This window comes from Watersipora subatra, chromosome 8, assembly GCF_963576615.1.
Source record: "Watersipora subatra chromosome 8, tzWatSuba1.1, whole genome shotgun sequence".
NCBI lineage: Eukaryota > Metazoa > Bryozoa > Gymnolaemata > Cheilostomatida > Watersiporidae > Watersipora > Watersipora subatra.
This window is the reverse complement of record NC_088715.1, coordinates 47,577,288-47,603,969: the sequence shown is the minus strand read 5'-3', so window position 1 is coordinate 47,603,969 and position 26,682 is coordinate 47,577,288. Positions and strand designations below refer to the sequence as shown.

The 26,682-nt window shown below is 35.4% G+C and overlaps 1 protein-coding gene across 1 annotated transcript in view; it reads right to left on the bottom strand.

Moving 5' to 3' along the window:
• LOC137402641 (protein furry homolog-like) overlaps nucleotides 1–26,682 on the bottom strand; it is a 120,120-nt gene that overhangs the window by 37,929 nt on the left and 55,509 nt on the right. Inside the window, exons 29-47 of the mRNA XM_068089146.1 lie at nucleotides 26,490–26,603; nucleotides 26,243–26,399; nucleotides 24,656–24,770; nucleotides 20,345–20,616; nucleotides 19,248–19,382; nucleotides 16,509–16,639; nucleotides 15,468–15,641; nucleotides 14,528–14,698; nucleotides 13,492–13,592; nucleotides 12,326–12,514; nucleotides 11,081–11,252; nucleotides 10,008–10,218; nucleotides 7,183–7,348; nucleotides 4,576–4,779; nucleotides 3,703–3,790; nucleotides 1,920–2,034; nucleotides 1,702–1,812; nucleotides 1,027–1,126; nucleotides 221–318 (exon numbers count right to left, since the gene is read on the bottom strand). Coding sequence (XP_067945247.1) covers nucleotides 221–318; nucleotides 1,027–1,126; nucleotides 1,702–1,812; nucleotides 1,920–2,034; nucleotides 3,703–3,790; nucleotides 4,576–4,779; nucleotides 7,183–7,348; nucleotides 10,008–10,218; nucleotides 11,081–11,252; nucleotides 12,326–12,514; nucleotides 13,492–13,592; nucleotides 14,528–14,698; nucleotides 15,468–15,641; nucleotides 16,509–16,639; nucleotides 19,248–19,382; nucleotides 20,345–20,616; nucleotides 24,656–24,770; nucleotides 26,243–26,399; nucleotides 26,490–26,603 — 2,824 coding nt within the window. The remainder of the gene's footprint in view (nucleotides 1–220; nucleotides 319–1,026; nucleotides 1,127–1,701; nucleotides 1,813–1,919; nucleotides 2,035–3,702; nucleotides 3,791–4,575; nucleotides 4,780–7,182; nucleotides 7,349–10,007; nucleotides 10,219–11,080; nucleotides 11,253–12,325; nucleotides 12,515–13,491; nucleotides 13,593–14,527; nucleotides 14,699–15,467; nucleotides 15,642–16,508; nucleotides 16,640–19,247; nucleotides 19,383–20,344; nucleotides 20,617–24,655; nucleotides 24,771–26,242; nucleotides 26,400–26,489; nucleotides 26,604–26,682) is intronic.

Genomic DNA, 26,682 nt, shown 5'->3' with positions numbered 1-26,682 from the left:
TGGTTTTTAAAAATCGAAAAAATTAAACAGATAAGCAAAAATATAAGCAAAGAAAAAAGATAGAACACAGTTTTTTACATTGCAATGTTGGCTGTCAAAGACAGTAGATAGCTTTGATAGCCCTCATAAAATAAACGGATGTTGAAGCTCCCTACGCATAGACATACAGCTTGAGGTCTTCATTTCATACTTTATCCATAAATACTATTGGCAAAATCACCTGTGCAATGTTGTCAGCGGCCTCCAAACAAGTGTCAGTTGGCTCTTCATAATTCTGCACCATATATGGCAACAAGCACATGACATTCACTGGGAAACCTTGAAACAAACCAACAGAGTATATTATAAGTACAGAAAACATGAGACATAATAGTGAACTGCTGCTTTCAAAAATCTAGAATAGAATTAACTTTTATTTATAATAATCAACTGCAAAAATAATAAGAAATCAACTGAGAATTTTCAATGGCAGCAGCTGAATTTTTCACGCAAGTTTATGGTAATATTTCTCGTTATAAGCGTTTCCACAATAGCCCACAATGAGGTTAACTAGAGCCAAACACTTTTGCAGCCAAGCGAAGTGCTCTAATTATGAGATAATTATTAGAAAACACATGCATAGAGTAGAAATCATTTATAAAAAAATTTTGTCGCAATGATCACTCTAGATATATTGAAAACAATCTTCAAACAGAAGATATGCTACAATCAGATATACAAAAAAAGACAGTTTATACACAGAAAATACAATTGATACATAAAATACAATCTAAACATAGAGAAGGCAGTCTACAAACATCAAAGAAATTTACCATCACAACAAACCACCTGTACATTATGGCAAATGCTAGAAGTTAGAGAAAATCTACATAATAGGCTATTTAAATAGATAGAGCTAGAGGAAATAACTCCATATAAAACTAGTTTCTAGGAAATCAATCTAAACACAGAGAACGCAAATACAGGTGAAACAATACACAAATGAAACACAGATGATACAATATATTTTAAGAGAAGACAACTAACCAAGAGTTTCCCCTTGAGAGATGATAGGTGACCGGATACACAGACTGAGTTGACTCAAAAGCGTCCACGTGTCATTGCATGTTTGAGGTGATGTTAAACCCTATAGAGAGGAGCAGAGAGCTGTTCAGCATATAGTAATTGAGTTTTGTTTATTAGCAGTTCAGGACAACTCCTAAGATGGCACCATGCTATTCCCAAGAGTCATGCCAGGAATAGCTATCACTTTCTTGCCAGAACTTAGGCTATAGAAAGTGTAACCAGTCAAATCTAATTTGAATTCATAAACTTGAAGCAAGTTGCACAACAAATATCTAAAATCTATAAAAGTCTGCAGGTTTTCTCAAATCTAAAATCTATAAAAGTCTACAGGTTTTCTCAAATCTAAAATTTATGTCTCCAGGTTTTCTCAACAAACACCTAAAAACTGCCCTTCTGTTCACTTCATGCAAACTGAGATCATTGAAAAAGTAACAGAAGAACACCTGAATCTTATTTCAATTGTACAACATTATTAATAATCATGTTCAGGAACTCTAAAAAGTACTTCAGTCTCCATGCCAACCACATGAGTTTATGGACAGACTAGCAAAGAAGCACCTGAGTGGCATGCCATTAAGCTATTGATCATTACATCATCATTAAGAACTAGACAGAATAATAGAAGAATACAGGAACCTTGACAAGAAGGCTGTGGAGCCCCGGAAACTTTGTCCACTTGAGTTGCCAAAGAGTCTTCTCCATCTTCTCCTTGACCTCTGGTCTGTCTGGTTTAAGATAGTGGAATACCTAGAGCGAGAATATAGCTTCAGCAGACAAAAGAAATTTGCGACTTTCGCAATAATGAGCTTGATAGACAACCAACAACCAGTGTCTTTGAGAAGAATCAACGTTACCTGTCGCAGAAGGTTAACAGCCAAGAGGAATTCATGTTCATAATCTGATTCAAGCATGGAAGCTCCGAGCCAGAACATTTGCACAAGGGTGGACAACTTGTCATCTGTGTTCATTCTGAAGAATAGGAAAAAGTAAATTACACTTACATACACTGTAGGCATATAGCGGCTCACTGTAATAGCTGCTGTATCAGTTTATGAGTTATCTCCCTTCATGGTAGACCCAGTACTGACATGAGTGATTTCAACAATTAAAACAAAAATTATTTTTCAACCATTTTAACTTCCAGAACTTCTCACATACAAATTTAAAGATGTGTTAAATATGCCGACATATCTTTATAAAATCTGTCAATAAATGAATTTATAGAGTTTTGTAAAAAGAAGTGTCGCCATATAAATTGAAGCACCATTCCATAGAATTACAGATAGAACAAGAGGTTTATCCATAGATGTATCAATAAGAACATTTAAAGCATTACCAATAGATACACAAGAAACCATGCAGCTACTAACAGCTGCCCTTATCCAACCAAAAATGCGACCAAAAGACAAACCGAAAATCCTCAACATTGTAGCAATGATTAGTCTTTGCGTGAAATATCAGCATGCTCTAGTAGCCTTTTTGATGACCTTGGCCTAAGGTCTGGGCAGGAAAAACCCTTCGTCAAAGGGTAAAATTATTTGCACTTTGAAACATATCTGAATAATAATCATACAATGAAACAGAAAAACATAGATATAGAAATGTATTTTAAAACTTAGATAACTAAATAGGGCTTTTAGAGTAGCGCTTTATATTGAGCTATGACAAGAGTATTTACTCATTCGTGATAACTTAATCAAGTTACTCGTTAGGGAGGTACTTCCTTCGCTCAAAGTGAAAAGAGGCAGTGAACTGTACTCTTAAACACTAACATACTATACTACTAAACATAGTGACCTACTAAACATAGCGACCTATTAAACAGTGACCTGTTAAACAATGACCTAGTAAACTGTGACCTTCTAAACATAGCGACCTAGAAAACACAGTGATAGTACTATATAAAGTGACTATCTACATCACATGTGTCAAACTCACAGCCCGCGGGCCACATCCGGCCCACCTTGTAATCAGATCTGGCCCGCAAGTCATTTTACATTATTGTTATTCATGGCCCATCAATATGAAGCGCTGATGACATAATACTGCACAGAACTACTTATCTCATAATGCAACACTTCAGCTGCCTTGCTGCATACTTCTCGCATCAATTTAACCTGAAGTTTGTTTCAGAATGATATTCCTGTCTGTTTTTATCCATATTTATGTTCCATGAACATTTAGTTTTATTGTGTTCAATAAATGTTTACCCTGTTCAGCCCGCAACCTACATTGTGTTTTGAATTTTGGCCCCTTGTGCAATTGAGTTTGACATCCCTGAATTCTAAATAGTGTACCTAATAGATATGGTGGCCTGCTAAACATAGTGACTCGCTAAACATCATGGCCAACTCAACACTCTCAAATACTAAGGACCGTGCCCTACTAAGGACTCTGACCTACTAAGCACTGTGACCTACTACAAACTGACCTACTAAGCATAGTGACCTACTAAACATGATGCTTTATAAAACACTGTGAACTTACAGAGATATCCATTTCCAAAATATCACTTATACCATGCGTAAGAAGCATGTCTTGTATGGGTTTGATAAGAATTATTCAAGTTTTTAGCTTAGAATGTAATTAACTAAAATGACTGCTGCCTTTCTAGAAACTTCTAACAAACACCATTACCTGGTATCCTCTGGGTCATGTTCAAGGTCTCCACTCCCCATCCCTTGCTTTGCATTTAGATAGCTTTCAGATAGTTGTCTGATGTTTCCTGCAATTACATTAATAAACGCACATATAAGACCTAGACAGAAAGTTCAGGTAAAAAGCAAAAATACAGTAAATGGGGTATCATGGAGTAAGGAATTATAGGTGAGCTCACTTTATATAACTGATATAGAATTTATTAGTAAGTGTACAACCGGGTTTCTAAAACTTGACTGTTCAAGATGATAAAATCTCAGAAGAATCCTTAAATATGCACAAAATATATATATAATATATATTATATATAGTATAGATATATCTATATATATATATATATATATTTCTTAAAGTACTGTATGTCCGTTTTCTGTTTTCGGTATGTCCAGTTATAGCTATTATTTGAATAGCTGTAGCTAGACAACAAAGCTGAAGCAACGTCATGGCGCAATGTCATTAGAAGTCTAGCATTTATTGCAAGTGTCCTGAAAATTTCCATTGGCAATGTGCCAGGTCACTTGGCCTGCCACTTGCTGGAGAGTTGTCTGTCAGCAAGTGGTAGACAAATCTCATCACTTCTCATTGTTTATAAGCTGATTTTTAATACCCGGGCAACGCCGGAAGGCACAGCTAATATATAATACATAAATATATATATATATATATATATCCAAGGATATATATATCCTTGGATATATAAATGATGCAATCATCATAAAAGCATACTATCAATTAAAATCTTAAAAGCTTTATTTTGCAATGACGTAACGCTGGCCATTCTTAAAAACTTACTTAGCTACTTCCATAGACACAAAATCATCTTACTCATAGAAAAGTCTTAAAGATTCCTACCTGCACTTGCAGTACTGACTGCCCCAGCCTTTTTGGTAATGTTAGAGATAGAAACACTTGTACTACGTTTGTGAGAGCGACCCGGGCCGGGATTAGCAGAGCCCGGATTACTCTTCCGGATTCCCAGCATGCCAGTGCTAGGAGCTCGCTCCGACGATTTAAGGTTGGGAGTAGAAATAAACAGATCTTTAGAACTATCCGTCCCTAAAATTCAAGAGGAAACAACTAGTAGAGTTTACACAATTATTAAATTTACAAGCCAAATATGCTGAAACTAAAGCATGTCAGATAAATCCTTATTTAAAATACATTATAAATAACAAAACTATTTACATAATAAAAATAATTACTGAATGTAGTAAAAGACAGTGAAATAGAATTATTTTTAAATGCAAAGAAAATAGCTTTGTATCTTTATGTTTGTGCCATTAATAAGAACATGAACTAGTACTATTCAGCAAGGAGACAGTCCCAAAATTGGCTTTTTTAATCGGCTAAAATATAATGAATATAATTTAAATTATCAAACTTCACTTTAATTTAAAATTGTTAAAATACAATTACTTATACATCATGTCTATATATATTGTCATGTTTATATAGATGTCTACACATAGGCAGTTACTGAATTTGATGCTCCACCAGATTTATCATGTTTGAAACTAGAGAACATGATATCATAGCTACAGAGCAGAACATATTTCAGTTTCTCACAAGATTATTGTTTATTTATTAGGGCTACAAGTAAGAACAGCCTTTATTTGATGGTATTTCAGTATCACAGGCTATGAATGTAGGGAAAGACTATACTATGAGATGTATTATTATCATAAATAGGATAAAATAGAGAAGTATTTAGGATGATGACTTTTCAGTTATTCTGACCAGACGGAAACAATGACAATCACACCTGCATTATTATGATATAACATAACACAATATAATTTAATGCAAATTAACATGACATAACATAGTATTATATAATAATGTAATGTTCTGTAATACAGTCATACCTCGACATACGAGCTCAATGCATTCTAGGACTGAGCTTGTAGGTAAATTTACTCGTGTCTCAAGGCACTTTTTCCTATATAAACTAACTAAATACAAATTAATCTGTTAACATACTCTAAAAAATCAAATAAAACAGGACATTACTGTGGAAAAACAGGTATTAACCAGTTTAATTCAGTGCCTATGCTAACAAAGTTACATATACCTACTTAATTGTAAAAATTTACAATAAGATATAGCATTATTATTACAATACTGTTAGTTTTTAATTTCAGAGGAATTTTCAGTTTTAATGTTCAATTTTAATTTCAGAGGAATGTAGTTGCTAACAGCAGTTTGAGAAGTACTTGACAGCAACGGGTTCAGTACACAAAAACTTTGTGACCTTACGTAACAAAAACTTTGAATTTGATTCAAATGAATATAGCTTACTAAACGCACCCAAAGTTAAGTTTTAATCTTTTGCTGAACTCATTTTAACTTTATCATATTAGTTTTTATTATTTGTTTCCAGTTTGACGCTTTTCACCTTGCATTCACTATAACTTTTAGCCAACCTTTTAAAAACTTTTTTCCAGCTGATTTGAGGAGAAAGACCAAGCGATGCTGTTCTCAAAAGTGGCCCTTCGCATACTTGGCCGTAACTGCCATTGAAAACCAGCTTTTATGCTCGTATCTCAAATATCTAGAATGTATCTCACGGAAAAAACTTGCTCGAAATGCAGCTGGTATCTCAATTTTTTCGTATGTTGGGGCACTCGGATGTCGAGGTATAACTGTATAACAGAGTCTAGCACATAGGACCATAACATTACATATTGCATAAAGTAATATTAAATGGTTTTACATAATATTATGTGATAAAACATAATGTTATATCATATAGTGATGAGCTAAACTACATAACTGCATCATGTCATATCGTATCACATCACTACACAACATAGTACAGTACATTACTGTGTCATGTCACATCACGTTACATCCCTACACCACACAGCACAGTACATTACTGCGTCATGTCACATCACGTTACATCCCTACACCACACAGTACAGTACATTACTGCGTCATGTCACATCACGTTACATCCCTACACCACACAGTACAGTACATTATGTAATAGTATATCATAGTATCTGTTATGAATTAAATGTAGGCAGCGTCAAGAAAGCTATTCTGCAGTTATGGAATAATAGCATTTCAACCATGATTGCTGAGATCACTATGATATACAGTTGACCAGCAAGAATGTGCCAGTTTTACTTTCAAAAAAGTTAAACTGTTATATAAGTTCTAAGATGTAATATGTTTATACAGTTACAATGTCTTATATTTATAATGGTAAATTGATGCAATGTTAAATCTATATGTTTGACGTTATAATCTTATGTGCGGTCTACATGTAATTGTAATGCTAGTTAAGCTCATAGCATTACAGTATTATACTGTTACAGTCTTGGACATCCAACCACCAAAGACATAGCAATATGTCTTCCAAATTGTTATGCTAATCACAATCAGTCTGAATCAATGAATGTAAATCTATGCATAATTACAGTATTACACAGAAATAGCAAATGTGCCACGCACCGATAACTCCAACATCGAGAGTTGTGACAGATTTTTCTATGGTTTGAAGTATCTCAGTCACAAATCCCTGCATCTCTTCTCCGTTCTCGCAGACGACCTCAACGAGTCTCGACATAATATCTGACAGCATTTGAGTGGTCATGGGGACACCCAGCAGTCGAAATATCTGGGTAAGGAGGCAGAGGTATTCAAACTCCACAATAGGACAAAAAACATAGGCGTAAAAACATAGAGTTGATTTCTGCAGGCTAATTGACAGGGGCTAAAAACATGCCCGTACTTGATTAACTGTTTGTTAATCAAAACATGGTGTTCTGATTAATTTTCGTTACAATTATTATGATCGTTATGTTATAGTTAGTATAATAATATTAACAATAAGAAGTATAGTAAGATATTGTTACTTTTGCAATGATGCATCGGCATCATCTATAGCCAGAATGTCGACCACAATGAATGAGTAAATAGTTATACTAACATCTTCCTCACATTGCTTCCTACTAGAGTGTTCAAATTAGCTACTGTATGACTCACACATTGCTGGAGCTGGACCTCCTTAATTATGACAATTCAGAGCAGGTGGTTTATCTAAAATCTCAGTGTGTGCAGCGGTGCGGCGAGTGGTAAATCTCATTGTGCCTATTTTGTTGGTCTTTTTATTAATCATTTTGTTGATAATTGCTGTGTACAGTTATAGCGATTAAAGTCTGGCTATGAAAAATCCCCTTCGCCGAGGATTTGATTTCGATACCCTCAGGTCTGAAGACTATCGATATAAGCCACTACACTATGATCGATCAACTGATCGATGAATGGTCGTCATTACATTAATTGCATTGGTTAAAATAGTCACACTTAACTCCTTCGCACTCGGCGTGAGTTATCTCGCCTCTGAAATTTACCTACTCATTGTATCGCTACTTTTAAATTATAGAAGAAAACTTTTGATTAGTTAGAAAGAAAAGTTTCTGGCCAATCAGACAAATGTAGAAATATGCCTCAATGATGTCTTTGGCAAAAGTTATGACCAAAATATTACACCCGTATCGACATCTACCTAAACCGGAAACCATCATGGCGACTTAAAATTTTATCGTTCGCGATAAATCTTTTTCAACTTCAGAAGTAAATATGCAGATTCAGAAGTGGTAAGACAGTGAAAAACTGCATAAATCAAATCAAAATCTTATTTTTAATGTTTCAAAGTTTTTATTAACTTTTAATTTTGTCAAATTGAATTGTTATGCTCCAATAAAAATACACTTTTTAGGCTGTCAGCCGTAGTCAGCCTAAAGTTATTATTCACTTTCGATAAGATCATATTGATTCTTAGAGCTGTATATGAAGTCTGAAAAGTCAAGATCAGAGTTATTGAACATATTTTGATTATTGGAAACATGTTTATGGCAGTTTATTTGAGTTATACTGGCATTTGGATTAGCTATGTTTTGGTTTGAAGGATGAAACTCGCGAAGAAACGTTTGAAATTAAAGTTTCATAATTTTCATGCTCCTGACTAACTGTATATGTATAAATGATATTCATAATTATGTATTGTATGTAATAAATAACTAATTTTAGCCAAACTTTGTACATTTTGCAATTTTTATGTTGCATGTCCAACTTTGTTACAGCAAATAACAATTTTTGCAAAATCTGAAATTTTCTGAAACTACCTTCTTTGAGACACAGATCTACATGAAAGTGATATGGGTAGTCTATATGAATGTAATATCTTTTGAAAGAGGAGACTTGACCGGTTCTTGTGCAACTTGAATGAGTAAATTATCTCAAGTCTGCTTCTTGTAGTAGTAATTTGAATTATGGCAACTTCTGAGAAATGAGCGGTATTTGGGGCTAATCGTCTGGAAATTAGCCAGGTGTGAATGAGTTAAAGCGACTGAGATTATTAAATAACAGAGTTGATCGTTACACATAATGTAACAATCATTAAGCTGACTTGAAACACCACCATTGTTTTAATGAAGGCTTAGACTACTAGCTTATGAGGTAAGTTACTCAAATTCATTGTGTAATTATTCTATTACTAGTGCAACACAAAGCATTCGGTTAGTATGTTAATACAGATGAATAGATGTAATGCCAAGGCATCAATAACACTTCAGGAACTTTTGTTAAAGCAAAATGGATGACCTGCTGTGAAAGTTCAACTGACGATATGCAAACTATATCAAACTATTGAAATCAGAAACTCTCCTAGAATTACTAGCAAAAACCACATTCAGCATATATTGTTGCATATATTAGTGATTGAGGCAAAGACTTTGTAGCCTTTGGTACCGCAGCTATTGCAAACTTACCACTAACTACAGTGTGTAAAACGATGCAAATGCATTTTTAAGAACTTTGAGAAAAAAAATTTGTGTTAAATATTAATATGATAACATACAATATCCCGCTCATTGATGTACAGTTATATTTAAGTCTAACAAACAATGTCGAAATTGATATATTGATTTGTTAATATATACAACACTCACCAGAGATACACACTAGACTCTCATGTCAGTCAATTGACAGATAAAAATAGCAAGTTGAAGGAAAATTAAAAAAATGAATCGTTTGCTCATTTTTACCGAACAAAAAACTTTCGAAATTGGAGCCAGGATATTTTTGTTTAGTTCATGTTTTATGTAATAGCTATCAGCTTCTGAGCACTAACCTGCCAACACTTGCCTGAGCGCTAACCTGCTAACACTTGCCTGAGCAGTGTATTAATTTGCAAGTAATGACATTTCTTCTCCAAGAATTTATCCAAGTAATGCCTAAGATGGCTTTTGAAAAGCTAGTGCTAGACAACTCACCTGCAGTGACCTGCCGGCATAGTGTCTAGATGGGCACCTCATGACAAACTGGAGACTGGTCTGACACCATCTGAGATCAATGAGGCTTTTTGGCAAGCACTGCTTGAAGATGACAAGCAGGTGTGAAAGCAGACTTGACATGACTGTGAGTGATTTCAAACCTTTCTGTCTCGGTGTCACCGTCTCATAACTCCAGAGAGGACGACTCTCTCTAAAAAAGATAATGTGAATAGTGGATGATCAAGTAGGGATGATCAACACTGTTTCAAGTTTATTGTTGAAAATAACGCTATTACTTTCTGAAAGAAAAGCAGGCTAGCATATAGATGTGGTCGTTTACAAATAAAGCTATATTTATACTGCTAGTTATCCTAACATAATCTCAAAACTGTTTGTGTTTGCCTGATGGATGCAAAATCGACAGAACTGGCTTGATGGTAATTTCACCTGACAGATTTAAGCAACTACAAAAAGAAGACTTTTTGTTTTTTTTAAGTTCAATTTAAATCAAAATTTAGCGGAAAGCATTTTATTCCAAATACATATCAACACTAAAAAAAAATTGTAGAAAAATACAAAACAACTAAAATAATGAACGATATACATACTTGCTAATTGTTTTCAATTTGATCATTAAATAGCAACTTTTATGAAAAACAAATAACATTAAATTAGTAACTTCCTAGTTCTACTGCGTACAAAGAAAATTCTAACTATATAAATAGCATTAAAGAAAGAATATGCCAGAATCAATCAGTGTGATAAACCAGCGAGTAATGCAAAGATTTTGAATTTTGACGATTACGAAAAGAACTTGACACACAAATCTTTCAATTTTCAAATGACACTGAAAATTCCTAATCATGTACTCTGGTTGCTACTCCTCAACCAGCACTAAATATTTCTTTAATAAAATTCCAGTATGACAGCAAAATATTAATGTACTCATATATTTCATTAACTTACTAATATGAGCCGCGTAGTCATTGCTCTCAAGGAGTGTAATATTGCACTATTACAAACCAGTTAACCATCGAATGCAAGCACCTACACCAGAAAGCCCCTGCACTCACCTGCTCTTGAGAAGCTCTATAACATACTCCACTGCAGTCTTTACCATACTGCTTTTAGTCGCTTTCGCAGGAAATGGTGGTAACTCTGTGCTCTCTGGTGTGAGAGTACATATACTAGTCAAACTGAGGGTAGAATGTGTGATTTTTAAAGATGAGTTTGTATCGGCACGAGCTGCAAGTATGAAATTTAGAAACATTCAATGTATGACCTTACTATACATTCAAAGTATGACCTCACTATACATTCAGAAAATGACCTTACAATACATTCAGAGTATGACCTTACTATACATTCAGAGTATGATCTTACTATACATTCAGAGTATGACCTTACTATACATTCAGAGTATGACCTTACTATACCTTCAAGGTATGACCTTACTATACATTCAGAGTATAACTTACTATACATTCAGAGTATGACCTTACTATACATTCAGAGTATGACCTTACTATACATTCAGAGTATGACCTTACTATACATTCAGAGCATGACCTTACTATACATTCATAGTATGACCTTACTATACCTTCAGAGTATGACCTCACTATACATTCAGAGTATGACCTTACTATACCTTCAGGGTATGACCTTACTATACATTCAGAGTATGACCTTACTACACATTCAGAGTATAACCTTACTATACATTCAGAGTATGACCTTACTATACATTCAGAGTATGACCTTACTATACATTCAGAGTATGACCTTACTATACATTCAGAGTATGACCTTACTATACATTCAGAGCATGACCTTACTATACATTCATAGTATGACCTTACTATACCTTCAGAGTATGACCTCACTATACATTCAGAGTATGACCTTACTATACCTTCAGAGTATGACCTCACTATACATTCAGAGTATGACCTTACTATACCTTCAGGGTATGACCTTACTATACATTCAGAGTATGACCTTACTACACATTCAGAGTATAACCTTACTATACATTCAGAGTATGACCTTACTATATATTCAGAGTATGACCTTACAATATATTCAGAGTATGACCTTACTATACATTCAGAGTATGGTCTTACTATACATTCAGAGTATAACCTTACTATACATTCAGAGTATGACCTTACTATACATTCAGAGTATGACCTTACTATACATTTAGAATATGACCTTACTATACATTCAAACTATGATCTTACTATACAATCAAAATGCAAGTTTGCAATGAATAGAGAGTAGAAGGTTGGTAAATGAGTAAACTACTAATTTACCGTGTGAAGAAGCATTGGAGCTCAAAGTTGCAGACTTGGAAACCGAGCAATAGATGGAAGAATGGAGTTCTGTCATGGCTTCTAAGATGTTTGACAGAACCCTGTCATTTCTGTCGAGCACGCAAAGGATTAGCGAGAGCAGGGTCTTCTTGCAGTGCTCATAAACAAGAGATTTGCTGTGGTCGCATCCTGTAAAAAACCAGACTTGTTTATTATATCCAAAGATTTACTGATTCCATAAAACTTAGAATTTTATCATCATGCAGATCATTGCCTTCATAGAACTATCGTAAAACTTCGCGAATAAGCCACCACCATGTATAGGCCCCGCCCCAAACTTTGAAGGTTGTTTTTGAGTTACAGATATAAAGCATGTATAAGCTACATCTGCCATTTTTCCATTGATTGAACAAACTTAATTTGACTTAGTCACGTGAACCATTCGCCAAGTCTTCTGTCTCTGTCTGTCATTTGTTAGCTGATGAGGTGGCAATTAACCAATGAGTGTTCTCACCTTTGTGAAGAAAGTGTCGCACATGCGCCAGTTGAAAGTGTTACAATTTCAGCAAACCACAGTGAACACGTACCAAATCATGGAGCGCATTGTGTAACGCATGTCATATATAAAGGGCAAAATATGACATCACGTTTAAATTAAAAGTTGTGAATGCAGCTTTGGAAACTACCAACTGAAACACTAGCGCAGTATTTTGCCATCAACGGAAAGTAATCCAAAAGACTAAATAACATGCATGCTGGAGATGTTGCATGACAGTGACCCCGACTAATGACCTCTTTATCTGGGTGCAACTATTGAATATTTTAGCATTTTATTCTTGAATAAATAATTTGAGCATTTGCATGTTCTCAAGCGTACCTTAACCCCAAATGTAGTGAGATGCCTACAGATACAATTTTTAGACTGTGTGGATAAGTCACTCCCCTAACTCTTAAAAAAATGCTTAGGTTTACAGGTGCAGCTTATACACGAGGATTTACAGTATATTATAGTATCCAAAATTTAAAGCGGTAATGATTCCATATAAGGCCACCAAAATGTGAAGATATCGAGACAATGCATCTCCCGAAACGACTGCTTGAAGCCAAGGATCAGATCGACTGTGGTAAAAATAACTCCAAGCTAACAACCACTCTCAAAGACTTACCCAACAAAGTGACCTGAAGAAGTGTGGGCATGTGTATTGTCCAATCAATAGTGTGATTGTCGACAAACAAGTCTGACATAATGCAAAGCGACAGGAAACACCTGAAAATAGAGTATTCTCATTAGTTCAATATTTTTATTACTGTTTCTATGATGCGTAAGTTTGAGTCTATCGGCAAAAGATCCTCATCATAGAAATGGCAAAAATGAGCGAGTTAAGCGAGTTTTGCTATTTGCCAATCTTTATCGAATGTTTCATGCTTGTGAATGATGCGCATTGCAATATGGTGCAGGCTATTCCGTTCTAAACATTTCCGCGGTTAAGTAGCTTTTATTTCGTTTTAAGCAGTTCCAAATGCTGCTAAACAGTGACAAGACTGCATCGCTATTTACTAACAAATGGTGGTCAATAACTAGCGATGCAGTCTAATCACCAAAGTGCCAGTGCTTTGGTAACGAGACTGCCCATAGAAACGAATGAACAGTCGGTAACAAATGTTCATAGAAACACTTTATCCTTTGTTTTTTGTGACATAATTTTATCATTGTCGGCCATCTTTATAGACAATTTTATCGTTAAAAACACGAAGCTTTTGCAATGAATTTTTGAAAACGATGCTTTTGTTTGCAATTTTTTTATTATAGTATCAAAACAACACCAAAACAGTACTAGTAAATAAAAGAAAAACGATCATTTTCTACAAATACGGCGGCTTTTCGTGAACGAGCACATGTGCAAACGACTTGATGACGTCAAAAGAAACGATGGATTGCGCAATAATTCAACATGCACACAACTCCAAATGCACATCATGCACGTAATGGAAACATACTGTATGAATGCTGAATTAATTAATTAATTGCTCACACACCAATAACGTTTTGCTCGAAATGAAAATGCCATAATGCAAATTGTACTTTTGCAAGTTACAAATGCTGTGTTAAGCCACACTATGGCATCTTGTGGTAGGCAATGAGCTAACAGGCTAATTCAGCTATACGGATCATAGATATGGCAAGCCATGATAGGAACACACCTCTGAACACTGTTTATTAGCAAAGGTCCATCAGATGGCATAAAGATATTAAGAGGCGCGTAGTAGCCCCCAAACGCAGGAAGTGGTAGAGGATATGGCTCCGCCCTCTCCTTAGTTGGAGATTTATCATTAGGTTGGGTAAGGTGGGAAGCGGAAGAGCCCGTAGCACTACTGCAACATTGAACACAAAGTTGAAAAAATCATAGAATATAGAGATTTGTTAAGAAATCTGAGCCAGTGCACCGTAACAACAAGTCGTAATACTCTAAAAAAATGGTTTAGAAATCTGACAAATTAAGTCCATCAGCGGTGATGCCAACTTTGACTAGATTAAAAGCTGAGCCCGTCTGTCTGTCAGTCAGGAGGTTGGGCAAAAAGACTGCATCGTAAGGAATTCTAACTTTTCTAGATCACTCGACAACGCAAGGAAACGAAATGGAAAAACTTAAACGGGTTTACACATTACTCAGCACCCATAAAGTAGTATCTGCCTGTTTTATTTGATAGGCTTGAAAAAACCTGGAAGCTGTTTATTTAAATCCATATAAACATGAATTTTTTCATTAAAAAGTACTCAGAACAAAACAAGGAGGCAGATTATACTTGTAGAAAAAGTTCCTGTCTTTTGGACTATTGTGGAGTTGACTAGTGGAATAGTGGACTATGCCCAACATCGGAAAAGTACATTATTATGCCTCTTTAATTCTAACAAACTCATTTTAGCACCATGCTAACCAAAAGCTCTAAAGGTTTTTACAGTTTTACACCAAAACAGCAAAATTTTAATTAGATAATTGCAAGTACAAATGAAAACAGAAAAAAGTCTGAAAAATATGCTGATAATAACAAGAATAGCAATAAAAGTAATAAACATTTGTTTACTGTTGACATCGTAATGATATAGAACCAGGAGGAGACAACTCCATCAAATATCAAAGACCTGTTAGCACTTTGCTTGGGATTGATTTCTGAGAGTTTCTTAGCGAAAACAACTCCTTCCTCAGCTGTCAGCGTCAGCTCCTGTTCAAGAGATGTAGCAGCGGATGCCTCGGTTTCATCTGACTGCGTATTTGCTGTCTGAACAGAGCGTGCACTTTTTACCTGGGGAATCATTCTGTAAAGTTCAACGGATATTAGTATTGAGTGAGATACTTGGCTAAAAATGGTACAATAAATAGAGTTGCACATGCCAGTCGAATAAGGTGAGCATGTGAGATGCCAGTTGAATAAGGTGAGCATGTGAGATGCCAGTCAAATAAGGTGAGCATGTGAGATGCCAGTCGAATAAGGTGAGCAAGCGAGATGGCTACATCTAATTGAAGGTTTTTTAATGTATTTCTCAAATTACTAAATTAAGAGTACTTTTAAAAGTACAAGGGAAATAAAAAAAATAACATAGCACACCAACTCAGTATATTCATGCTCAAAACACATTTGATAAAAATGAATAAGATAAATGTCAAGGATAGTTCTGCATGCGTATTTCAAGTTATAGACACTCTCGGAGAGACACGCCTGCTCTACAGATAAAATCACACAAAATAAGCTTTCAAAGTAACAAACTCTAGGAAACTTATAGTAAATATACATTTGTAGCTTTATTTAAGAATAATAACCCAACCTCATCACTTCTTTCGTCGATACACTTTTAGATTTGGTTTGTTATCTACACCAAAAATATCAAGAAATGTGCAGAGTCCATAATCAAGTTAATAAACTTTTTATCTTAGGTAGCATTTTGAGAGTTGGCATTACGTCAATAACTGCCTTCACCTTTCTCATTGACAATATATGAGAATATCAAACAATCGTGTATCTACACTACATTATCACTCTATGAACACTCTATAGACTCACTCTATGGACACTCAGTACTTGTAAATCATAAGTCTGGTATGAAGAGCATCTACAGCACAGGCTTATGAACCATTTACTATATGTATGTTCACTCCCTATAACCTTACAGGCTACGTGACCTTACTTAAAGTAGGGGGCATTGGGGCACGACTCGACAGTGAACGGTAAAGTCTCCACACTCTGCAGTTCGACCATCAGCTCATAGACCACCTGACGCGATTGCTTCCTAGCGAGGTAGACAATAACTCGTTTTGTCTGAAAAGTAACCATGGAGTCAAGTTTTACTAGACACAAAACACTAAAAAAGTTTTGGAATTATCTTCTCTTTATTAGAACTTCCACAATGGGACCTCAATATAGTTATTGCTGACTCGTAGATTGACAACAAATTACAGACTTTGTGAAAAGAAGCGAATTTGAGTAATCTGCTGTCACATGTCTTTATTACAGTAAAACTGATTTAATGGTTAGCATAACATTGTTATAAATATATTATATATATAAATAATAATATAATATAATAAAATATAATATAAATATATTATAATTTTATTGGTAATAATTTCATGTTAAATAAAGTTTTTTTCAAATTATGCCATAAAACAATAATAAAACAAAAAAAAGGGCAACAGTTAGCCAATAAAATCAAATACCATAAAAGGTTTGAAATAGTGTTTAAAATGCCTTTCTCTGTTAAGAGAACAAATATTAGGTGGAAGATTGTTAAAGCAGCTAGCAATGATACTGTAAAAATGATTATTAGTTGTATGCAATTTGTTCACATCACTTAAGTTGAAATGAGTTGAAAATAGGTAAATCTTTACTTTCTAAGATCTGCTTTGCATATTGAAACCATCATATGTTGAATCAGATATTCCCACAACATACTGAAATCTGTTTAAATTGTTCCACAGTTCAAAAAACTTAACATAACTCATTAATAAATACTACAGATAATTACATACAGCGGTACATCATTGGGAGATCTAACAAGAGACATAAATAATAAAACGTCAGACAAACTAACCAATAAAAAGGGGTTCTTACGTCCCAAGCAAATAAACAGAGAAACAATCTTGAAAAAGCATAGGTATGGAGTTGATTGAGATGTCTAGACTAACAGATTCTAACATAAAACTGAGTGAAATCAAAATTGACATAACTAATTTTAGTTTTACATTTTTAATTTTAAAAATTTTCCTATAATCAATTGTCACGCTCAACAGTTTCTCTAATAACACTGCAATTTTTCAAGAAATTCTGAAAACCGTATGTTGGTAAAACTTCTGAGCGTGATAATTGATCGAATTTTATATCTTATATTAGAAAAGAAGAAGTTTGACAGTACCTGGCAGAGGTTTGACTGTACTTGTAAGTATAGGTTTGACTGTACTTGTAAGTAAAGATTTTACTGTACTGATAAATAGAGGTTTGACTGTACTTGTAAGTATAGGTTTTACTGTACTTGTAAGTATAGGTTTGACTGTACTTGTAAGTATAGGTTTGACTGTACTTATAAGTAAAGATTTTACTGTACTGATAAATAGAGGCTTGACTGTACTTGTAAGTATAGGTTTTACTGTACTTGTAAGTATAGGCTTGACTGTACTTGTAAGTAAAGTTTTTACTGTACTCACAAATAGAGTTTTGACTGTATTTGTAAGTATAGATTTTACTGTACTGATAAATAGAGGTTTTACTGTACTTGAAAGTAGAGGTTTCACTATACTTCAAGTTGAGGTAAGACTGTACTTGTAAGTGGAGGTTTGACTGTATTTGTAAGTGGAGGTTTGACTGTATTTGTAAGTAGAGGTTTGACTGTATTTGTAAGTAAAGGTTTGACTGTATTTGTAAGTAGAGGTTTGACTGTATTTGTAAATAGAGGTTTGACTGTATTTGTAAGTAGAGTTTGACTGTATTTGTAAGTAGAAGGTTGACTGTATTTGTAAGTAAAGGGTTGACTGTATTTGTAATAAGCTGACCAAATACTTGTCTAGCATAAAGCAAATATAGAGTTCTTCCCCTTCAAACAAGTTCACACATGTTGCACATTGATACAAATTAATTTGGCTCCAGAACCAAACTAACTTCATTTAAACAAATTTTGACACCACTCAAACAAACAAACTTTTCGAGTCAAAGTGGAGAGATTGCCAAAATTTAAAAGCAAATGAAAAAAGAATATAATTCTAATAAATACATATACATGTATATGCTTAGTTTAAATTGTACCTAATCTAACTTAGAATACATTCTGTCTTATATTTTTATCCCTGCCTTTCTATTTGAATCTAATTATCACCAAATCCACACTTCAAATCACATGTTTCTAAGACAAGGTGAAAAAGAAGAAGAATTTTATAGCTAATTATTTTATTTATTTAGTTTTCCACAGAAATAATTTAGTTTTGTTTACATTTAGCTCTTAACGTACAACAGTTTTATAAATGGATTTATTGTAATGCTACTAGTTACTGTAGAGGTTATTGTAGGTTAGTGAGCAATCAACAAATTAAATAAACTAGTGTACTAACTATACGTACAACTATTCTGTAAGTCAATGAGAGGTCGATAAGTGCAATCATTAAATGTGAATATACCAACCTGAATAGTGATCTAACGACCACTAGGTGATCGTTAGATCACTGGTGTATCAACAATACACCAGAGGTATCAAAGTGTCACTATTACCAATGACACTTTGATGCCACTGGTAACAAAGTGTCATATTCGATTAACTAAAGTGAAAATCCCAAGGGTGAAAGTGTATCTTCAAAATACACAGTATAGGAGGTAAGCTTACGCTTGCATTAGCCACACCCACACATGTTACTTCCTCCAGAGAACAGAAGGCGTTACTTACGTATGGGAGGAGTCTGTTAGGAGAGATTGCACTGAGTATGAGTAGGTACTTGAGACAATATGCTAGATTACAAGGAAAAGCAGTTCCTAATTCCTGCCACAGGAACTCTAATGCTTCCACGTGTTCATCCCCATACTAAAACATAGAATTTAGGGCTAAATATGATTGTTAGCTATTTCAATATAAGATAGCCAACTACTAGATTTGGTTAGCTCAGTATGTTTGGTAAAACAGATTATTCATGCATGAATGTATAAATTTAGACCGATATGCAAACATAATCGCTACGTTTCCATGTTTCAAATGGGTTCAGAGTTGCTTCCACTCCAAATCATAGAAACGATAAATTCCAAGCACATTCGACGCCATTTTGCTTCACTAACTTTGTGCGAATGTGGGAGTACTTCGACATCCTAAAAACACTCACTGCTGATGGATCTGAATCGATAATTTTCAGCTAAGCTCTCCATAGTGAAGGTAAAACATTTCAGTATACCTCAGCCCACAACCACGCGAGTCACCGCTACGAAAACATTTTACTAATACTCACTACTTACTGTCTCTGCTTGACTTTTTTCCTTTAAATTAGCATTCACATGCCAAAGATGGGTGGCTCGTAAGAGGATGACAAAAGGATTGATTTTTTAGATCTGGTAATTGACTACAACTGAATTGAAAAGTGATCATGACCTGAAAGCGAGTATACTTTAACAAGTTTTGTTTTAAGGGATACATCGGGAGTTTTGATACATCTATAGAGTGCAACTTTGAATCGTTGAAACAGTAGGGTGCAAATTCATCGGCAGCGTGCAACTCCTAACCCATTCAAAGCATGAAAACACAGTGAAAGTGCAAGGTTTAGCCTTAAATATAATTTCAGACTTTATCATGCTTTCAGCTAATACACATATATGTGATCTCATCAGTGTAGGATTTTAGCCTGAGAGTATAGATTATTAATTGCACATGAGTAAAATGTCGCCAAAAGGACTCACTGTTCATTATAAGACAAGAGATTACAACTCTCAACAACATTGAAACAAGACTTATCTCAATTAAGAGCGATTCAACTGCATTTGGCGTTACATGAGATTGACCTTGACAGTGAGGTACATCAGGTTGTTGAGCACCATCTCAGTAGCAGCGGTGGAGCCCCAGCCTTCTCCCTGCAGCAGAGACCTTGCTTCAGTATCAGCAGCACCCTTGTCTGTGAACGGCAGCATGTCATTATCCTTTGATGGCTGAGGTAGGAAGGCGCAGTCGGGAATCTGAGGGTTGACTAGTTGCACATTGAGGAGCCATGGAGAGAGGTAAGAGAACATGTTGTGCCTCACTGAAGGTACGGCTGTATCTATACGTTGACAGACCTCTACAATATTATTATCACTATTGTTGCTAGTACCTGGCAGACCCGCGCGCAGCGAGAAATTTTCAGGTGTAATAACTATATGTACAATTACTCTTTAAATTATCAAGGTGGCTGAGAGGTGCAGTTGATAGTTGGCCTGCCTGCATAATGGAAAATCCGAGTTCAATAACTGAGCGAGGCAATCTTTTTCCTAACAGTTTTAGCGTGGTTTCCGACAGAAAGACGAACACGGCTCTTATTACAGTAAAGAATATTGCTAGTATTGTGTAGGCACGCGTGTATTTGAAATCGTATGATTGCAGCCAGGATCATTTTGAGTCAAATTTGATATGGCAATTTAAATTTTTCATCGTAAGGATACGTCTGCAGATGATCTTGCCATATATCATCCATACTAATGAAGCAAACCTTAACTAAAGCCTGGTTCCCATATACGCGACAAGCACTGGCGACAGCACCGCAGGCTATCAGCGGTGAAATGTGTCGGTAGTTGCCGGCAGTCAACGCAAGAGTTTGACGCTGTTCAACTTTTGTGAAGAGTCGCGGACAAAACCTCCCCAAAATGAAATGTACACGTGAAGGTCAGCACTTTCGAGACGGCATGGCTAGCGGCCATTTTATGCGATCACCAGCGTTACAGCTTTATGTGACCATTAGCCGCCGAGACTAGCGCTGCAAGTTTTTTTTGCGCGAGATTACCGCCGAGGTCTTGCATTCGATATGGGTACCAGGCTTAAATGCATCCACAACATAATAAACTGCATCTATAACTTTCTCGCAAAGCTGCAGAGATTAGGCGTAGATAACAAAAATCATCAACGGTAAGTATATCTACAGCAAGCTTTTTATTCATTTTCATCCCCGAGCCCTCTACGACTGACGAGGGCAATCTCCCACCCCTTGTTTTAAATTAAATAGAAATTGCTCGAAACATAATGAAAAACAGACATATTTGAAATACAGTCAAACATGGATAACTCGGCCACGGATAGCTCGAAAACATGGTTAATTCGAACGGTTTCTTTGGTCCGTTCCCACGTAATGATAAATTGCTTTAGATAACTCGAACTCAACACTGTTAATTCGAACTGTTTTTTGCCCAACGGCTACCGAAACGGTTGTTATCGCTTTAGAAAATCACTTTATTCAAAGCCATAGAGGTAAACCTCATCTTTTCGTAATTCATAAGCGTTGTTATTACCACCATCGGCAAAATAATTTTGTCAACGACTTTTCTAAAGGTTTGGTCAAATTTGATTTATACTGCTATACGATTAATAGCATGGGCTTGCCGGGTCACGTGCGCAAGGATTTTCGCCACGCACATACAAAACAAAAACAGCATGTTGTTTTGTATGTGCGTGGCGAAAATCCTTGAGTGCGTGACCCGGCTAGCCCGTGACGAATAGTTTTCCGACGTTGATTCCGTGTTGAATCAACGTCGGAGTGTTGAATGTTTAAAACGTCTTAAAATTGTTTTTATTAAACGTATACGTTGTCATAGCTAAAAAACTATTCATCGTTTGACCTAAACACAGAATACGTGTGTACATTCAATAACTATCCATTCAAAAAGCGTGAGTGATATACAATGTACCGTTAAACCTCGTAAAACTTTTAATTGAACTGCCTCGGAGTGTTGCTCTTAACGAATCCCAGGTAAAGTAAGGGATTTTTCTTTGGTAACTTTTTCTTGAAGTTGCATAAACTTCAAGAAAACTCGGCAAAATTGATCGTGGGTAAAACGCTCAAAAGAAAAAGATGTTTTTTCTTTTGAGCATTTCAACAACGATCAAGTTTTGCCAATGTCAATCTAAAAAAACGTCCTGGCAATAACATCACCTCAAACAACAAACCAATCTCAAGTGATAGAAAAATCTCTATACTTTTTGATAAAAACGTTTTAAACTTTACATTAGAAGCATTTAATTCGAAACAAGCCATTTGTGCTTTTGATTTATATTATAGTTTGCATATGTACATGTATCTACTAATAAATAAGTAAATACATGGACTTGTGACAGTGCTCTGATAACTTGAATGCTCTGATAATTCGAACACTTTTGCTCGGTCCCTTGAAGTTCGAGTTATCCATGTTTGACTGTATATGAAAAAAATATGTCATTGGAAGGTCATTCTAAGAACAGTTACGCTTCACACAGCAGCAGCAATTGTTGGTACTGCAGAATGCTTCATGATAGGGTGTGACTAGTTATATAAAAAATCAAATGTCAGATTATTTGCAACAACAAATACACTTTCTTTGTCTTCATGATTGATTTCTGCACTCCCGCATATAACAGTACATAGTATGGAGTGTATACCGTACTTTTCGGAATATTAGCCGCTACTTTTTTCTGATGATTTGAGCCATGTGGCTTATATAAGGGTGCGGCTATTCTGTGGCTTTTTTTTTCACCGCTAGGGCGCATTAACTAGAATCTCCGGTTAGTGCGCCTCTCGCGGTGAACACTAAACGAAACTATGCCTAACGGTACTGTTCCGTTAAACACTAGGTTAAAAAGTGTCGGCTAATACGAAACGTCGTTTAAACAGCAGAGTTGCTGCCGCGTTAAAAAGCACCGTCCTGAGTTCTGCGGCCTAAACAAAGGTGCGGCTCATGCATTGCTTTATTATTATTTTTTGGAAAATAAAGCAGATGTGGTTTATATAGGGGTGCGGTTTATAGTCCGAAAAGTACGGTAGTATGGAGTATGAAGTATATGGAGTATTTGGAGTCTATAGTATAATATATAGTATGAACACTTACAGTAATATCTGAGATGTTGTTAGTAATGTGCAAAGACCGCTACTAACTAAAAACTATTTAACACAACTTTATATAAATTCTTTTTGGCGTAACTGAAGCCGTTGAAAACCATTTTCCTAAGATTGGTAATAAAAATCAAAAACTGTTGAACTTTCCATTTATCATTCAAATACTCAACAACTGGTGCTACAAACTTCAGTTGTGCAAATACCTTTACATCAGTTCTATGTAAAAACAACATTGAAGTTGCTCGCTCCTATTTTTATAATCCGGAACAGATATGATTAAAGTTTACCGCACAAAAAACACAACTGACTCTTCAAAGCTGATAGGATCACTATTAGCTACTCTATAAAATATAGATCATAGATTCTGGCATATAAGTTAACCCCAAGAGAACAGCCCAAAATGGCGAATTTTATAAAAACTTGCATATAAGCCAACCCTATAAAAGCCAACCCTATAGGCCACACTCCCTTATCATTGCAAAAGGTTGCAGAAAAAAATTACAAATAATTGCATACCACGGCCAGCGAAATGTGGCGCAGCACAGTGTGTACTTATGGCCAAGAGCCTCTTGGTGAGGCTTTAGTAGGTTTTTTATAAAACGTTTCTGAATATTGAGTAGTTGATTAACTAACCTATCATATCTGTACTTAAAGAAAAGGAACCAATCATCTGCAGGCGTTGAGCCAATAAAAAATATGTTTACAGCCCACGCTGAGCTTAGTTCAGCTTTGCAAAAACTTAATTTTGTTATCGTGAATTCTTCGTGATGACCAGCCGTGGCGGACGCATTACAGCTAGAGAGGTTTCACCAACTAGAGATCAATGAACTTGTAACGATTGAGAAATAATACTAGTGATGGTGATTATTTATTTTTAACAGTAATAATAATGAAGTAAGCTATAGTAATAGTGATAACAGGTCTGATGGTCAGCTGTTTACGTTAGTAGCGAAATAAGTAAATAGCAGACTACCAGCCGCATGCTTAGCATGGTTCAAGTCGCAGTTGTTGGAATTAAGTTAGAATATTGTCATTTCACTTGAGTGTGACTAGAGTTATGCGCGCATTAATTGACCCCTGAGATTAGTAACTTTTTCCAAACTTTAAACATTCTAAACTCGGCTTATATGCAAGAATCTAGAACACCAAAGTTCAGAGGGTGTTCACTTCTCTTATTTGATTGAAGGGTTCTAAGTAGTACTTGTCAAGGTGATAAGGTTAAACTGGCTTCTAGCTAATTTATTGCTGTATGGCTGCTTACCAGAGAATATCTGTATGGTAAGCTCAGGATTGAGGCGAGACAACTCCTCAGAGAGATAAAGCTGGGTCTTGCAGTGGGCCGTGATGAGCACATCCTCTAAAGATCGAGTTGACTCCTACAGTTATGAATGAAAATCAAAGCATTTAATCAAACCATCTTTCTGGTTTAGATTTTGCCATGTCACAAGCATGCGACAAAAATCTTTTTTTCAAGTCTCTACTATAATAAGAGCTGAGTATGTCTGTTTGTCCAAAGCCATGGTAAGAGCATTAGGAAAAAGATCTCACTATACAGAAATTGAACCTAGCCATTTGGGTTCCAAGCCAACCACGCTAACATCTGGGCCATTTGACCACCTTGCTGCACAGTAAAATAATTGTTCATATATCTATTGCACATGATGATATCTCACAGCACACGACACTACCAAACTTCTAGTCTATATATAAATCTCAATGTTTGTTTGTCTATCTGTCGTCTGTCTGTCGTCTGTCTGACATTCGTATGTCCAGTCATAGCGATAAAGTTATAGGAACAAAAATCTACTTCGCTTAGGAATTGAACTCACAATCTACAGTTCTGCTACGCTGTTCTTGCCATATTATGGAATAATTGTGAACATACTTATTACAAAAGTTAAAATATGCACGTTCAAAGTGCTCACAAAAATACTATTGGTTACTGCTAGCACGCTTGAAGATCATGATGCGTGAGAGATCATGGAGTGGAATGGAACGATTACAAGCTGGCTTTTCGGCTTTTATTATAGGAAAGATTTAGACTATCTCGATCGAGTTACTAGCTTGAGTTACTCAAATTCTTTGGGTAAAGAAGCTTAGCTAATTGCAACTACATTACCTGCCACTGTTTATAAGCTGCTTTTATACATTAAAGAAATAAACTGAAGTATAATGTAATAAGATAAATATTAAATAGCAATATAGAATTTGTATAACTTCTTAACGTTAAGCAAGCTGGATCACTTGCCTGATATTAATTTTGATTAATCAATTCTAACGGATGACAGTTTTTATTTATGATAATGCATTCATATACTCATAGACATCACAGACACAAAACTCACAGACACATCCGGTTGACCAAATTGGTATACATGTAACATCTCTACTTTGAAGCTATCGTAGTAAAAAAACTGTTGATTTCTCTGTAAACTTCAATTCGTATCACAAAAGCATTATACTTTGCAGATTTCTATTCCTATTAAAAATATTTACGAATTTCAGACTCATTTTTTGTAACTGAAATTTTAAAGCAGTAGTATTGCACTTTAGCCTTGGAAAAATTATGGTAAAGGTAGCCACAAACAAAAAAGGCTAAATCATATGTGGGAAAAAATAACAAACATGCTCCACATGCATTTTGGTGTGAAATCTAAATCCATATTTTAAAATGGAACTTTAAAAAATCATTGTCAATTCCCAGATGACAATTAATTAACACTGAGATATACTTCTTTGTGGACCACCCAAAATGTCCTCATGGACTGCTATTTGAAAACCACAGAAATAGAGCCAAGGGGAATAAACCTAACATGTGTGCGGTATCTCTGGAATAAATGAGGCGAACCTGAGGAGTGTGCGACAACAGAAGATCATCAATCATAAGAAATCTGTTGCATAGAGTTAAGAGGAGTTGTGTCGCCATCTCACGGATGTACACCCGAGGGCAGCCACAATGAAGCAGTGCAAGATTCAACATAGCCACCGAGTCGCATGGATATTCTCTATAAATCAATACAACAAAAATACAACCAATTCCATATACAGAAAATATTTTAACTTTCTTATCATAACGCAAACTGGAAATAGCTTACCTGCTGGTGAATACTTTTACAAGGGTTGTAAAGCAGCTATCAGCCACCTGTACAGTACCTTTATAGCATCTGTCTATAGTCCAGTCTAGTAGATACTGCGTGTCAGCATTGTACCTGCAGGTAGATGCAAGGATGCTTAGAAAATATTATAGACAACTAACGACTATACTTGTATCATGAGGTTATAAAACGA